General features: G+C 35.3%; 2 protein-coding genes across 2 annotated transcripts; both read right to left on the reverse strand.

Annotated features, from left to right (window-relative positions):
• Positions 1 to 812: 812 nt before the first annotated feature.
• On the reverse strand, positions 813 to 2,890 carry LOC133303122 (SKP1-like protein 1A). The gene is made up of 2 exons (XM_061502996.1): positions 2,527 to 2,890; positions 813 to 1,458 (listed from the first exon to the last, which is right to left on the reverse strand). The coding sequence occupies exons 1-2, from the start codon at positions 2,818 to 2,820 to the stop codon at positions 1,261 to 1,263; spliced, it is 492 nt and encodes a 163-aa protein (XP_061358980.1). The 5' UTR covers positions 2,821 to 2,890; the 3' UTR covers positions 813 to 1,260.
• Positions 2,891 to 10,434: 7,544 nt separating this feature from the next.
• LOC133303130 (protein MID1-COMPLEMENTING ACTIVITY 1-like) lies at positions 10,435 to 16,598 on the reverse strand. Its single transcript, XM_061503005.1, has 7 exons — positions 16,188 to 16,598; positions 13,756 to 14,180; positions 13,125 to 13,225; positions 12,078 to 12,149; positions 11,332 to 11,438; positions 10,876 to 10,969; positions 10,435 to 10,597 (listed from the first exon to the last, which is right to left on the reverse strand). Exons 1-7 carry the CDS (start codon positions 16,596 to 16,598, stop codon positions 10,545 to 10,547), a joined length of 1,263 nt encoding a protein of 420 aa, XP_061358989.1. The 3' UTR covers positions 10,435 to 10,544.
• Positions 16,599 to 17,088: the final 490 nt, after the last annotated feature.

Here is a 17,088-nt window from a genome sequence, read left to right on the forward strand (position 1 = left end):
TTCTTAGAACTTCTAGTAAAGAAATGGGAATCGAAATTTGTCGTTTCCCACATACGGCGTCAATGTACTGATAGTGTGCTGGGGGCAATATGTTGATATAGGGGGTGTCCATAGTGACCTTGGTAGAGACCAAGCCACTAGTGAAGCTTGCCATGGATGTGCTTAAAAAGGGGGAGTGTGTGGGTATGAAAGCATATGAGAGGAGTGGTGAAGAAGAAAATTCTCTCTCCATGTGTGAGAGGAGTATTTAGAGAGGAGAGTCCTCTCTTGCATGGGGGCTTGAGCTGGTTAGCCCATGAGTTGTCTCATCAAACTGCCCCCTGTCAGTGTACAGGGGCCGCAGTGCAGGAAGAGGGAGATGTCCCAGTGGAGAGCCTCTATGGCTTGCCATGGGTGCCCTCTAGAATGTTCAAGAATGTGGGCTTAAAGAGGTTGGGCTCATCTGGTGGGCTCAATGTAAGTTGTATCCAGAACACTATCTAAATGGGAAAAGTTAGGCCCTCGCCATGTGAAAAAAGGACCACAATTCCCCAAGTCCAACATCCCACAATATCCAAGACAGAAGAAAAATCAGCACAACGATTGAACCTCCTTTCTTCTCCCTATTCAATAAAATTTCATTAAAATCTCTGACCCTTTATCTCCTGCCATTAACCAAAGGCAAGAACTGTTATCCTTAAATATCCAAGCATGGACTCCCATATATAGCTGTGAAATGAAAAGGAACGTGACCTGGAAACGAAACATTCGTGTAGATATATGGGGAGCTTTGACCCAATTTTTGAGCATCGACCTTATTACTATCTCATAGAACCCACAAACCGCCTGAGAAACCATTAGCTTCTTCCAAAATAAAATTAAAAAAGCCTAGTTTACGAATAATCTGGGCAGCCTTGACTCCACTGACACGCGGTTCCAAGATAGCAACTATATCAATATGATACTTACGTATGAAAGTAGACATGGTACCACGAAAAATGGACAAGCTTGAACACGATTCAGTTGTTCATTTAGAGAAACAAGAACACAAATTTGTGAGCAACTTATTCTTTTTTGTTTAGTTCCATTTCTATTCTGAACGTGAATAGAAGATTTCATTTGGTGCTTGTTTGTACTGATGATGAAATTCTGATGGATTTGATGCCTTTGTGATCTTGCATACGACCCGTCTGTGTGCTACGACCCCCTTGAATGTATCCCTTTTACCAAGTGGTTTACCTAATGTTTGAAAATCAATTTTTGCACTCCTATTTGTTTCCATTATGAAGTCTTTCTTGCCTTTGAATCATTCAAATCCCATTGGTTTTCCCGACAAACTTCCTCCTCTTCCTCGGTGGTGAAGTCATTCTCAATGCTGAAGGTCTTGCGAATTTCTTCTGGTGTCTTCCCCTTGATCATGTCTGCTATAGTCAGGCAAGTAAGGTCCAAAAGGCTCTTGATGTTCAAGTAGTTTGCAGCCTGAAAACAAAAATTTCATAACACAACGCAATGGCACAGCATTAACATGATAAAAACAGTTGATGTGACATTAAAATGCAAAATATTCCAGGCATTGAGACATTAAATGTCTATTGCAAATATATGCATTGAACGCAAATTGTAAACAGATCTCAAATCAAATGGAATACACTCTCACGCTGTAGGATGCAAACTCGAGACCACCAAGACCAAAGCGATCATCATGGACAATTCTAATGTAGGCATATATAATGCACTCCTGGCTCCTACGTATTTAAGGCATACAGCAAAATATCCAATGATCAATGATTAATAAGGAACAGAGATGCAGAATTCAGATAAACACCAATTTCATGAAATATACACGACAATAAAGAAAAGAAGCCATGACTCGCTCACATGAAGGATGATAAGCCAAAGATACACACACAACATACATATATCCTTAAAATTAATTAGGGAAAACTTCAAAAATAATCCCGCAAGTCTCTTCTAGAATCACTCACCCCCTTCCCAAAATTTTGAATCATTTACACCATCAAAATACACAAAAAAATAGACCCTTGCTTCAATATAGAGAATACATCCATGCAACAAGTATACCAAAAAGACACCCATTCAGAAATCAATAATAGAGCAAAGGAAACAAAATCCAACACAATAAAACTCCAAATAACAAAATATAGCACAATTTCCTTGACTTAGATCCTCTGCTATTACTTGCTAAAACGATAACGTTACGTTACGAGAAAGAAAGACGCGAGCGAAAGTAATGGACCCTACAACCTGCACAAATTATGATGAACCCTACTATACTTGGCCTTGTGTCTTTCTCAACCCTAAGAAGTCCAATCCAAATCCCCAATTTCAGAAACGGTTAAAACATCATTGCTTCAAAAGAAGTAATCGCCCAAACAAAAACCATTAAAATAATAGGAACAAAACAAATAACCCTAAAATCCCCAATCTCAAAAGAACCCTAATCCATAATCACCACAGCACCAACAGTCAAACCCAAAACAAAGAAATCCACATGAAGAGGAAACAGAAACCGAAATTAAAACTCACCAGAATGAGATCGAAGAGCGTGGCCTGATCAACCTTGACGAAATTAGCGTCCCAGGCCTTGAGATCTTCATCGGAGGGCTTCTCGTCGGAACTCGTGGCCTCAACGCGCTTCTTGCAGTACTCGATAACCTTGGCGAGAATCTTGCTGGTAACGTTGGAAAGAGGGATGCCGCTATCGGCGCAATCGCCTTCGATCATGTGCTTGATGATCTGCGATTCCAACGCCACCGCCTCGTCCACCTCGAAGACCTCACCATCGGAACTCTGCAGACTGATCTTCTTCGTCGACGCCATGCTTGAATTTCACAAAGAAAAGAAGGTAAATCCCTAACCCTAATTTTGTGATGTGAGTGACACGAATTATGAAAAGAAAGGGGTGTGACTTCTTTCGTCGACGCCATGCTTGATATTTATAGTGCTACAAGATCAATTCCGGTGCGAACGTAGCACGATCGGATTTTTTTTATTTATTTTTTTGGGCTTGGATATTTTAATTTATTTATTAAATACAAGTATAATTATTATTCAAATGTGATTCTAATTAATTATGTATTTATATTTGGATTATGATCTTTGTTACTATCAATGTTATTATCATATTATGATCGTTGATTTTCGCCAATCAATGACTATTATTTAGTGTAAATTAATAATTAATTAATGAGTTTGATTTGTGGAAAGAATAATTATTCAGTGACGGAAGTCAACGGTTAAGATATGGTAATAATATTGGTAGAAGCAATATTCTATGCCTTTATATTTTTTATTTATATTAATAATTTATTTCTATTATATTTCCTAAATTAGGATATTCTTTCTGTTAATATTTTTATTAATTTAATATTATTATATAGAAAAAAGTGTTTGGCATTTAAAATGACATAAAGTTACGTCATTTTAAGAAGAGTTTGATGTTTGTTATTTTAAATGACATAAGTTGTGTCATTTTAAGAGATAGATAGATATAAGAAATAGAAATCATGGGAGAAAAAGCGAGTGGATTTTTTTATTTTAAATTTTAAATAAAAATATTATTTTGTATCTATCTCTCTCTTAAAATGACATAACTTTATATCATTTAAAATGACAAATACTTTTGCCTTTTAAAAAAGAGATAGACACAAAATAATTTTTTTTAAAATTTAAATTAAAAAAACCATTCACTTACTTCCCATGATTTTCATTCATTGTGTCTATCTCTCTCATAAAATGACATAACTTATGTTATTTAAAATAACAAACATCAAACCCTATTATATATTCTATTAATAATTTATTGATGCTTCATAAATAATAAGTCTATACATATTAAGAATATTCTATTATGGGAATTTTTTAAAAAAAAATACTTGTAGACATTTTTCTTTTAGAATTTTTTTTTGTCAAAAGGTAAAAATTTTCTATGCTTGAATGTTAAGATAAAAATAAATCTTTTTACCAAAGGGATTGGTTCAAGTAGTATATGCTTAATTCCGATTATGAAATATCTTAGGTTCAAGTCCTTATTATTGTAAAAAATTCTCTGTGAAAAAGCTAACCCCACCATGATATGGATGTTTTCGGCTCGAACAGAATTATCTTCCGCGAAGGATATACGTGATTTATCCTAAAAATAGCCCATTTTATTTATAAAATATGTAAAGAACGGACACACAATTTTTTTTGAAAAATGCGTGTCGGACACCGACACGTTCCGACACGCAGTCAACGTTCCAACACACATCGACTCTTTTTTTTTAGTCTAAATTTTATTTTATTAACTAAACATGAAAAAATAATTTATAAATCAATTTTTTTCTATTTTGTAATTTGACATGAAAAATTAACAATGTACGAAAAATTATTTTTGTTTATATTTATGTTATGAAATTTGAATATTTGATTGGTTATATGACTTATTATAGGCAGTTACATGTATTAAATATAAATTATATTATATATATTAAAAATATTATTTAATGTCAAAACGTGTCCTAATGTGTCGAAATATGACATTTTTTAGAATTAAAGTATCGGCGTATTGTGTCGTGTCTCGGGTCAGTGTCAGTGCAACATAGTATAAAATTAATCAAAAATTTTGTTTTTACAAAACACTTGGTTGAAAATAATTTATAACTTTGAGAATTTATTAGGATGGATTTTTTTAAAAAAAATAACTTTATATATTTTTCTAGAAGACAATTTTTTAAAAATTAAAATTATTTTGCATTTAAATGTTATATTTGAAAGCGTTTTAAATAAATAAATTGTTCAGATGTTAAAACATGGGTTTTATTAATCTCATGTTAAAAGAGATAATTATCTCATGACATAGAGACAAATTTGTGTGCTCCACCACCTAAAAAAATTAAAATAAAATAAAAGAAAAATGTGACACAGTTATCGAAGAGTGTGTAGGAGACAAAAATTGTCTCATGTAGCATGAGAATAGTTTTTCCCTTAAAACATTAGGGAAGTGAGGTATTCTGCAGCCATATCCATATTATGATTCGAGTGACAATATTAGAGAAAACGCACAAAGTGTCATGAATTAACTATTTATATTTTTTAATGGGTATTTGGGAGCAAATCTAGAATTAACTGTAAGATTGTTTTGTGGGATTGAAATATTTTGGGTTCTGTTCAGAGTGAACACCAAGTTGGATAGGATCTAGCTCTAAGGTTAAGCAATAAGCTCTGAGATGTATCTGGGATGTATGCTGGAAAGGTAAGATCTATATCGGATCTCTGATATTAAAGCTTAAGTGTCCCCCTAGTCTCACTCCTAATCCTATATAGCATTATCATACGACTGTTACCTATAACGTGGAGCACTTATGAAGGTTACGCAGATCATGGTTCCACTAGGTAGTTATTAGGTCCCTACGACTCTGGGAAAGGAGATCGTGGGTTTAAACTCCACGATCCCGGGTAACGGGGTAAAGCACATATGTGGAAGTATTCTAACGGGTAAAAAGGCCTTGAGAGTTTACAGGCAGGTGTTATTTCCTGGCTACGGCATTAAACTAACCAAGTTTTTAGCTCCGACCGAGTGTATTAACCCGCAACATTAAGGCCCTTGGCTCGGAGTAACTCAAGTCGATACTCCAAGATGATAAGTATCATGCATGCATCACAGTTAAGGTGTCTTTTCATCTTTCATCTTCCAAACGGCTGAACGATCCACGTGGACCATTATTATTGGTGTCGCAAGCTTCTGGGGGGCGCTATTTAATGATTTTAAATCTTTTCATATTTCCGAAGTCATATCCGCTCAGCCCTAAGGTCACATTTGTTCAGCCCCATTTTTCTTCTACTCTCCACCGTCATTTTTTCTCTTGTTATGTTTCTAATTTTTTGTTTCTCCACAGACTCTTATCTTCATCAAAGTTCCACACTAATCTTCCAAGTTTCTTTACTCGCTTCAAGAACGTGTTTGCTCTGCTCTTAGTTACGGTACGTTGATCTCTTTTCTTTCTCTTTCTAGTTTACATTAGCTATTCTTTTTATAACTATGTAAAATTTTGAAACTCTGAATAACTGGATAACTATCAAGTGAATGTATTGCTCTCTCTTAAGTCATTTTGATGGACAAATCTCCATAAGAAACCATAAATAAATTTGAATACTTTCGCCAACTACAATTTTTCAATTGATTAACCCAAAGAAGACTCTCCTCACACCATTATAGATTTCCTAGGTTTCACAGAGCCCTTATCTATCCAGTAAAGGGTTCTGGGCGAATTAGAGTAACATTACACCTTGTAGAAGAAGTTTCCTGTTTAGAGGTTCTTAATTCTGACTTCTTGGATCCCAAAATGAAATCTATTTGTTTGTTTTCTTCTATGGTCATAATGAGAAACTGCGCTTACCAAGATCTTCCATCTTCTCAATTTTCTCTTCTCCCCAATACGGAGGATCTTGAATGGGTTGATGAAGAAGCATTAGGGGTTCGCTCATCTTATGAAGATGACTAAGACCTCTTACAAACATCCCTTTCTTATATTCAACTTTGTAAAGACATTGAAAATCTTCCTTTTCGGGTTGATGTACCGGGTTCTAACAAAAGGATTTGCTCTTCCTCGGTGATTCTTTTTTTATATATACATGTCTTTTTAAAGACTTAGGTATTCGACTTCCATTTTTCGAGTTTCAAATTCAAGTACTCCGGCATTTAGATATTGCACCTTCTCAACTTCATCCCAACTCATGGGGTTTTCATCGCGTTTTTGAACTGATTTGTTTAGCACACAGGCTCACCTGCTCTTTCAAAGTTTTCTTCTGCTTCTTGGTTGTTTTTCGTAATGCTATTACGAAGGGATCTCCTCAAAATGGTTGGGTTTCTTTAAAAACTGGTCTGGACTAAAACAGTGTACTTCTTTGGAAGATAACTGGAAGAATTTTAAGTCAGATTACTTTAAAATTTCTTCTTCGGTACTCTCTAAAGTTCTTCTCCTACAACGCCAGATGTAAATCTTCATCCTTTTTTTCTTTAACGAAGACAGTTCTCCTCGATTTCCTCTTTCCAGGAATCACAACCATTATACTCCATCAGTGGAAACGTATTTACGCCACGTAAAGAATTTGAATGCATATGAGCTCAAAACTTATGATTGGTTTATTCCTAAAATCCAGCAACTGGTAAAAGCAAGATTAGCTATTACTTCTCGTCATATTCTTGAAGCTGGTTCTAATCTGGAGACTATTCATAAAGCCTTCAGTAAGTAACCACAATGTTGATTTTCATTTTTGTATGATTTTTTTTCCTTTTATTAACCTTCTCCATGTTCCCGTTTGGCAGGTAAGGCTATACGTGAAGTATTTTTTGCTCGTCAGGATGCTGCTCAGAAGAAGGCAAACACTACTGATTTTACTGAAAAACAATCTACCTCGGGCTGTCAGGTTTCTACCGAGAAATATTCGATTCTCGATGGCTTCTGACTATGCCTCTCTTCCAGAAGCTGGCTCTCAGGGCAGTATCCGACAAAAGAAAGAGGTTTGGGCTAATGTACCAGACCCCAAGGGAACCCCTACCGAAACTTCTGGTCCTTCAAAGAAATCGATTCCTGCAGGTCCTTTTGATGTGAAGTCTCGGCATTTATTAAAGCCTTTCTTCGATCCAAAAATTCATGATAAATATGACGCATATTCTGCTAATGAAATTATTGAAAGATACAAATATGCTAAAGAGTTTTCAGTTCGTTGCACCTCCTTTGTTGACATGGCTTTGCTACATCTTCTTGACCGTCGTGAACTCCTAACGGAACATGAGGAGTTACGCACCTTCAAGAATCAATTCAACTCTGAAAAAGAAGCCTTATTGAAGAAAAAAAACTTTCTGAAAAATCAGCTTACTGAAACAGGTCGAGAGGAGATTGATGTTGAAACTGCTCAAAAAATAGCTGAAGATAAATTGGTGTTCCTTCAGAAAGATAGGGATGATTTCAAGAAAGAACGCGACGAGCTCATTCTCCAGATTTCTGAATTGAAAATAGCAAATGAAAATTTGACCTCAGAAGTTAACCTTCTTAAAGCCGAACAAGATAAGTCGGATGAAAACTTAGAATCTTTTGGTATAGTGGTTCGTGGTCGCATTTTGGATCAGATTGCTTTTTACAACCCTAGAGTCGAACTGCAAGATCTAGACAAGGTTGACATTTACAATTTTGTTGACGGATCTGACTTGTTTACTTATGGGGATAATGGAGAGAAAATTCTTATTCTATTTTGTCCTGTTGAAGAAAGTATTCTGGGTCTCCACTCTGGAGCTCTGACTTCATGAAGCTTTTGAGAAGGGGTGGTATGCCACCTTATTTTGTACATTTTGGCCTGAAATGTTGGATTTGAATTGATGGAATGAACCATTATTTGAGTGGCTAATTGAGTTCTGGAATGTGAAGACACTTTCATGAAATACAACATCTCATGATACGAACATCTCAAGCGTATCAAGATCAAGCACTTTCCAACCTTTAGCATGTGGAGGATATCTGTAAAAACACACTGTTGTGATCTAGCACTAAATTTATCAGTAGATTTTGGCCTAGACTGAGCATAACACAAGCATCCAAAAATTTTAAGATGCACATTTGAGGGAGCATTACCGTGTAGTAGCTCATAAGGTGTTTTTCCACCAAGCACATGCGAAGGGGTTATATTTATCAAATGTGCTGCTGTGAGGGCGCACTCACCCCAAAACTCAATTGGCAAATTTGCTTGAAAGCGCAGAGCCCTAGCTATATTGATAATATGCCTATGCTTGCGCTCCACTCTCTCGTTTTGCTGCGGACTATCAACACATCAAGTTTGGTGCACAATACCTAGATCAACAAACAAGCTCATTAGGCTATTAGATTTAAACTCATTGTCATTATCACTTCGCACAATTTTCACACTACAACTATAATGTTTTTCGGTCATAGCAAAGAAGCCCTTCAATGATGATATCTTTCGTGCTTTTCTGCTAGTAAATAAATCCAAACAGATCGACTAAAATCATCAACAATGGTTAAGAAATAACATGCTCTAGTAAGAGAAGTTGTTCGGTATGGTTCCCACAAATCAACATGAATAAGATCGAACACATTTTTGTTATGATTGTTACTTAATGGAATCACAGATCTAGTTTGCTTTGCATGATGGCACAAGTCGATGTTGCTTTTGGATGGGCTTTTTTCTCTCCAGAAGTTGCTTTTTTTGTGTGAAAAAAAAAACTTTTCATTTTTAGTTCGTTTGGATGTCTGCTTTTAAAAAAAAACACAAGTCACAAAAAAAGTAAAAAACCTACTTTTTTCTAAAGCTAAAAATTTTAACTTCTAAAAAAAGCAGAAGTCAAAAGCCAAATATTTTTTTCAAAATCTAAATATTTTTATAAAAATATAAATAACTTTAACTTTTGTAAAAAAGACTTCTAAAATAAGGAAGAAATAAAAGTTACTTTTTCTAAAAGTACAAAGAAACGGGCTCAAAACAAAGTGTAGAGTTTATTTGTCTACTCTTAACAGAAGCAAATTTTGGAAGTAATAAAATAGCATCATCAGTAGCATGACCAAATCTTTTATGCCACAAATCAATGGAGCTATACGAACGAACAACAGAGTAAAATCTGGATTCAGTTGATACACATATAATACACCAGTCACATGAAAACTTGGTTTAAAAGACATTGTCCCTCGCTTAACTGTGCGAGTCACATCACCGTTTGGAAATCCTACTGTTATAGGCAAAATATTTTCAACATTGATGAATAATGCTAGGGTCCCAATTATAAGTTAAACTCTTAAATTAAATTGATTCTTTATATTTAGTAAATAGTATTTCAGCTTAAATTATTTGATTTTCTTGAATTGGAAAACTTAAATGCTTCGCTTTAGAGTGGTTCATTAGATGTCATGAAACATGATACGTACGGTCCAATGGCTCTCAACAAAAAATTTCGGTTTTTATATCATTGTTAACGCGACTTGTTAAACATCATATCACCTCAGTTTACCGATGTTTTGCATAATGGAATAATATATTTTTTTAAAAGGAAGAAAAAAACCTTTTCCCTTTTTCTTGAATTGAAAAATACAAATTAGACTAAAATGCTTGTGTTTTTCCATTACCCTTTCCCATGCAAAAAAAGGGGTAATGTGCAATCCGAATTTCTGAGTCCCTATGAATTACCTAGCTCTCCAACTCCAAACGTACAATAAAACCATGGGTGGAGTGGGGTCCATCAAACTTAGTCTAATGAATTAGTGAGTGAAGTTCTGACAAAAATCAAACAAAAACAATGCCAAAATCAACACAAAACTATCTTAAACCAGGGAGAGAGAAAAAAAAGGTTCATGATGCACCATAGCTAAATCTAGGAGCTACTTTTTTTCTGGGTATTCAATACATAAAGCTAATTTACATGTAGGTAATTGATGCCAGGACGTGTGAGAATCAAACTACATTGGTCCTGGCTTCATGTGATAGTTCCAATAGCCAGTTGCCTCTATTTAATATGGTATTCAATCCCTACACAACCAAATGACAACCTCATTTGTTACTTAAGATTCCATGCACTGTGCGGGTGGAGGGCTTGTTTTGGTCTTCTCGGAACCTGCAAAAATTAAAAAAATAACATTTACATGCATTTTGAGCACACCAACCAATAAGCATCATTTCAGTGCTCAATAAAACTAAGGGAAAATGCAATAGCAAAACAGAAATTTATAACATCAAGCTAGATCCAATTCAAAAAGTATTGTTGAGAAAAGGAAAGACAAGTCCAAGACACATGCAAGGTGAATTGAGTCTTAGGACAAGAGAAATTTTGAAATTCCCAATATTCTAGTGCAATCCCTTAAATGCTGAGAAAGCTAAATGATGTAGACATACCACGAACCCCACGGATCTCCACTTCTCTCCATTCTTGCACAAGAGCACAGCAACAACACATCAAATGAGAAAGAAAATCATCAACAAAGCCCCCCTGGCATAGAGTGTAAATGAGTAATGGAAAATTCAAAGATACCAGAATACTACATTCCAAAGAATACTCAAACCTTAATCAAAGACATTAATATTTTTATTTTTTATTTTTTGGTAGATAAGACATTTGATATTTTTAACTCACTTGCAAATAGGACAAACAGGAGCCACTAAGAAATATATCAGAGTTGGTATAAATTTCCATGAGAAAAGAAGAAACTATAAGTAATAATAGAGAATACTGAGATATAATGAGAAATGCTGCCAAAAAATGTTTTATGAATTTATCTGAATATTATATATACAAGGCACAGACAAGAGGGCACCTGAGGTCATATTTATGCCACAGGAAGGAAGCATTACCGTGATGTTCAACATCTTCCGTAGCTTCCTCCTTATGCAGCAAGTATAGCAACAGCAAGATAAAATTAATGAATATGCCATCAATTCATTACATGCTTCAGCAGAAGCTGAAAAAACACAAAATTGAAATTATAGCAGTACAACCTTAATAAGGTTTTTTTAGTGTGGCAAATGAACCAAATAGAAAGTAAGAATAATATAAAATCAGAAAACATTTGCAACTTAAAGCAACCTTTGCATTAATTTAAAAAAATTACAGCAGGATTACCAAAAAAAAAAAAAAATTCCAGCAGAGGTCTGATAGTTAATGAATCCCCCCCCAAAAGACCCCTATGATTATGTCTCCATTACATGTAATTAATGTATATTACAGAAATCAATTTAGGCCTAGGGTGCAGATATTATGCTATCTTAACAATTGAGTGAGACTTCATTCTTGGTAAAATCCAAGATATATCAACCAAGTTCAGTCTTCATTATAAAAGAAAATGACATAGCTTGCTGTAAACCTAAGTTGATGAAGTCAAAATTTCTGAATTCACCAATCCGGACAAAGCCATGGCAACCAAGAAAGACATTTTTCCAAGTTGAAACATCTAAATTGAATTCACATAATGTTCTGATCTTATTATCAACTTGATATAGATGAACTCTAGCCTTGCTAGCATAAAACACATAAAATGAAACAGAATTCAGATATAGATTCATCATTTTAATGCTAACTTCATATATTATGGCTAACTTACATATTGGCCTGTTAGTTGCAACAGTAGCAATCTTTGAGAATGTCCCACAAGGATAGAAGAATGTCTTTATACCTGCAGATCAAATGCTCTATTTATTACTTGAGATGCAAAATACAGCAGGATTGGAGTGCTCTGTTGAGATATTTTTTATATTTCTCTTATTCCCTTGTTTTCAGTGCTGCTAAGAGGACTCCCGATCCTCCTATGCTGTATTTCTCTTCTCCCTCAATATTTCTTCTTCTTTTTTAAAGAAAAGGAGTTTATTATACTCATTGAAACTACAACTATACAATTATTATAATTTAACACGCATGGAAAAAGCAAAAGAAATGCAGCTCCAACAATTACCACAACACACTTCTAGTCTCATTCAATCTTCACAGAGAAACAGGTGTCCACAACAACAAATATTTCATGCAAATCACGGAATCCACCTCTATCCTATTTCCTAATCTTTTCTTCTGATTCTCATGCAGCGCATGTTACCTCAGCAGAGGCATGCTCAGAATAAGATGGTTATGTAAAAAAAAAAAAAAAAAACTCTCCACTAAATCCTGACTAGTGAGTGTGGGATGAGGGCAATTTTTGTATGAAGTCTTACTCTGCATAATTACAAAGAGACTATTTTCCGAATTCGACCCCGTGACCTTTCAGTTACAAAGAACAGCTATACCACTACTCTAGGCTCGACCTCTTAAGATGGTTATGTATGAAGATTAAAAAAAAAAAATCACCACAGTAATAAGTGGAGAATGTATGCAAGAAATATAAATAAAACATCTTAAACTGCCAATCTTCACACTGGTACAAATAAATTAACATATACGTAAATTAGGGGTTTTGTTGCACCATACATAATAAAGTAATAAAGGGCTGTGAAACTGTACTGCTGACTCAATGGAAAAGTAGAAGGAAAGACATTCTGGTTCATAAGGCTACAGATACAGTGAGCCATAATATGCCTATAATAACACTGAAGTGAAGAAAGAAGCTATTCTATTATAGCTGACCAAACTAAAGAAAATCAAAGAGCAGGAGAGAACGTACAAAGATAAGGTTCAGAACAACAAGCAAGTAAATCAGTATGCCAATCTTCCTGCTGATATGAACCTCCAGTTGACAGCAGATCCTTTTCTGAAATTGACGATCTGTTTGAGCCCAGGAAAATGGAGTATTAGACTCAATTCAATACAAGTTAGTAAACACCACTCCCCATTAAGCCCTGACTAGAGAGGGTAGGGGTGAGGACAATCCTTGTATACAGTCTTACCCTTGCATATTTACAAAGAGGCTGTTTTCCGGATTTGAACAAGTGACCTTTCAATCACAAAGGAGCAGCTTTACCACCATTCGAGGCTCGCCCTCTTAATACAAGTTAATAACCAAAAAGATAAAAACTGTAAAAAGAAAAAGCATCATTGACTGCATCACAACATAACAAAAGGGTGGAGGAGTAGGATCTTTAGCGTATTGTAAGCTACTCTGAGCTATAAAATTAAACTTTGAGTGTCCCTAGAGGTCAGATGTGTAAGGCTCAAAATTCACATCAATAATACTTTTATCCCAAACTAATTCGGGTCGGTGGTAGGTGAACCCAAATAAATATAATTTGTGGTCAAGTAGTTTTCCGGAGTGAACCCAAAACACTTGAAAGCTAGAGAAGAGGGAAATAAATTACCTTGATGCTGAAAGAGTATCACCTTTTTTATGGTATTTTTCATCAGATGAATGAACTTTGTTACCGTTGGCATCAGAATAACTGTAGTTACTGTACTCTACTGTCTTATGATTTTTTTCAGGTGAAAACTTCTCTGGAAGAGAATAAGCTGCAACTTCTGTGACATCTAATAAACGTTGAATGAATTCACACTCATTTATATCCATATTTGACTGTGAATGTTGTAGCTCTAGTTGAAGCTTTTCATTTTCTTTTCTAAGTGCTTCAGTGAAAGAAAAGTTGGGGTAAGAACAGGAAAGAGTTTTCTTCAGCACTACAGCATCATCTTTGTCAGGCTCGGGTTTCAAAATAACAGTCTGCAAGTTTTGGTACTCGTCATCCAATGTGTACTCACATTGATCCTTTTCAATAACTTCGAGTCTCTCCTGAATATTTCAAAGAAGCGAGAGATTGTTAACAGTATTTTACCAAAGTTCCAAACACAGATGTCACCATGAAAGTTACAATAAAAAGCAGATAAAAGTTGAAAGGTTGGGAAATTTGCAAATTCTGATTAGTACAAAATAAAAAATGCTGAAACATGTTGAACACCATCACACACATTCACAGCTTGCAGATTCTGAATGGAGGAGAGGAGTTTGGGTGTAGTGCATTTGGCAAGGGGAAACGATATATTGAAAGGGGAGAGCAGTATAGTGACATGTGATTTCGGTTAATTCTTCAAAGTTCAGAGTTACCACACTCAGGTTGATTTTGGTTAATTCTTGCCTGCCTCTTCTCTTTGCTTGAAAAGTTAGGCCTTTAGAGGGAGCAGGGGAAAATCGTACATGTAATTAGGAGTTTGTTGCTAATCTTTCTTTATTCATATTTCATTCACATGTCACTACACTGTTTTTCCATATCTTCCATTTGTATTTCTGAATTGCTGTAGGAGCTAGTCTCCATTTTTATCCCTTTAATAGAATTTTCTGAGTTCCATCGTTCTCAGTTGAGCTAGCTTATAGAAAGGACAATTAAGGCTATGATTGGATGGAGGGGAATTCACTGAAGGGAGGGGGGAGAAGGTTTATTTTAAACTTTTTAAGCTTTCCCCTTCCCTATTCCCTTCATTCTCCTCCATCCATACATATCCTACGTGTAAGCCAACACCCAACTCTATCTAAAAGTTAAATATGATGCAACTAAACCAAATCAATTGTCGTGATCTTAACTAATGTGTTGGAGTTCTAAATTACATCAAATGCTACCTTATCCTTGTGGTATGTAATTAAAGACAAAAAATCAAGGGATATAGTTGTGAATACACATGAAGGGAAGAGGCATGATCCATCTCTCATATGAATACTCAGAGGTATGATTCTCAGTACATGAGTTTCAAAAAGAGTGGTCGCTCAAATTCCATTTAGGCAAGTAGTCTTAAAGGATTCTTACAAATGCATATTTCAAACAAATATTTCACATATGTTAGCACACTATGTTGGCAAAAATGAGTGTATAAACAAAATAAACAAATATGAATCCTTTATGTGGTGCAATATGTGTTCAAGGAAACAAATAGAAATCAAACCATCAACTCATACACACTATTAGAATGGAATAAAACTGTCAGAAAGAGTGCTAGTATGATCAGCAAAATTGAGCTTAAATTTTATTATCCCCCCATAAAACTCATACACCCTCATTGCCCATGTGGTACTTCCCACACCCCTTACATTCCCTTCTTTGCTTCATTTCCAACCAACTTCCTATTCATAACTAAATGAATTCTACACAACAATTCTCACACACTACCCATTTGTCTGAGTTGTATCTAGTACCAAACAAACCACATAATGTGGTTGGTTGGCTGCACAAATTCAGCAATGCAACTTACAGGCATAGGACATTAGTTAGGACCATAATTTTTACAAGACAGGATTTCACACTTGCTATGCAATACACCAATATTCAAGCATGACCGCCGTAACCGATCAAAGAACAAACTATCTGGGCCATCTAGCAAACAAGTGGAATATGCTGGATAACAAGTTTAGGTCGTTTTAATTCCTATAACCCAAGTCTTCCATCAAGAGTCAGGAATCGCTCAAATGAAGTACTCCTCATTTTAATCCTGGCTATACTCAAACTAACATTGCTCATAGAAGCTGGCAACAACCTTCATCAAATGTTGAAAATCAGCCAAAACTTGAGTTCCTGCTTTATTGATTTTGCAAAAGACTTACCTGAATTATATCTCTAGCAGTAATTTAAATGATAACTTAAATTCCCCCTAACCAAGGAATAGTACATAGCAATAGTGTTGAATTAAAGGCAAACTAGCAAAGACGACTTATGTGAAAACAATATAGAAGCAATAACATAAAGATATTCAAAGAATAATTCAAATAATAGCCTGATAAGATAATTAAGCACATAGAAGCAATAACATATACCCTGACTCGAGCATTGTCAACTAGAGTAATGAGAGGAACAATGCGTAAGTATCTGTCAATTTCATTCTGAGCCTTCCTGAATTGATAAACAATGTTCCAGCCCATGGCCAGCAAGTAAAGATAGCTGCGGTCCTGACAACTATTGACCAAAATATAAGACCTTCTGAGGGCATCTTCTAGCTGCTCCAGAGGCTCTCGAGTTTCGGGGTACTTCTTAAGCTCTGAGATCTTTAGCTGCTCCAGCAAGTTTCCTATCAACTTCAGATGCTGTGCAAATTGCCTGCAGTTCTTCTTGTGCATCCGTGCTGTATTTGCAGCTTTTACAATCATCCCAATTAATCTCACGGCATCTATGCCTGTCAGCTGGGCCACATTTGCAATCGCTCCAAAATTTTCCCATGAAGATGCCATGCTTTCTGAATTTAACCTTAAAAATCCATCTCTATCATCTCACAGCTCCAAACCTAAAAAAATGCATTAGGAATCCAAGATTTCATCAGAAAAATGTACGTGAAATTTAACCTTAAAAATCCATCTATATCAGCTCACAGCTCCAAACGTCAAAAATGCATTTGCAATCCTAGATTTCATCAGAAAATTTGGGGAACAAAACAATGTAAATGAGATTTTTTTGGTTCAAAGAAAATTTTTACCATACACATATAATTCAAAATCTCAGATAAAGCATTGCCCTTTCAAGATCTTGGGTTTTCAGAGACACGTAGCAAATGCAAAAGAAAACTGAAACCAAACAAACCTTGAGAGTGTCAACTACGCTTCTTCACTAACTTTGGAACATAAAAGTCTTTTTTAATAAAAATCATCAACGAAGAATTCCAAAATCACCATTTTCACTAAATCCGGTTCAGATAAGCACACTTTTCTTTTTTACACAAGAAAA

The sequence above is a fragment of the Gastrolobium bilobum genome, unplaced genomic scaffold (genome assembly GCF_033153095.1).
Source record: "Gastrolobium bilobum isolate Gb01-03AN ecotype WA unplaced genomic scaffold, APGP_CSIRO_Gbil_v1 utg4340, whole genome shotgun sequence".
Lineage (NCBI taxonomy): Eukaryota > Viridiplantae > Streptophyta > Magnoliopsida > Fabales > Fabaceae > Gastrolobium > Gastrolobium bilobum.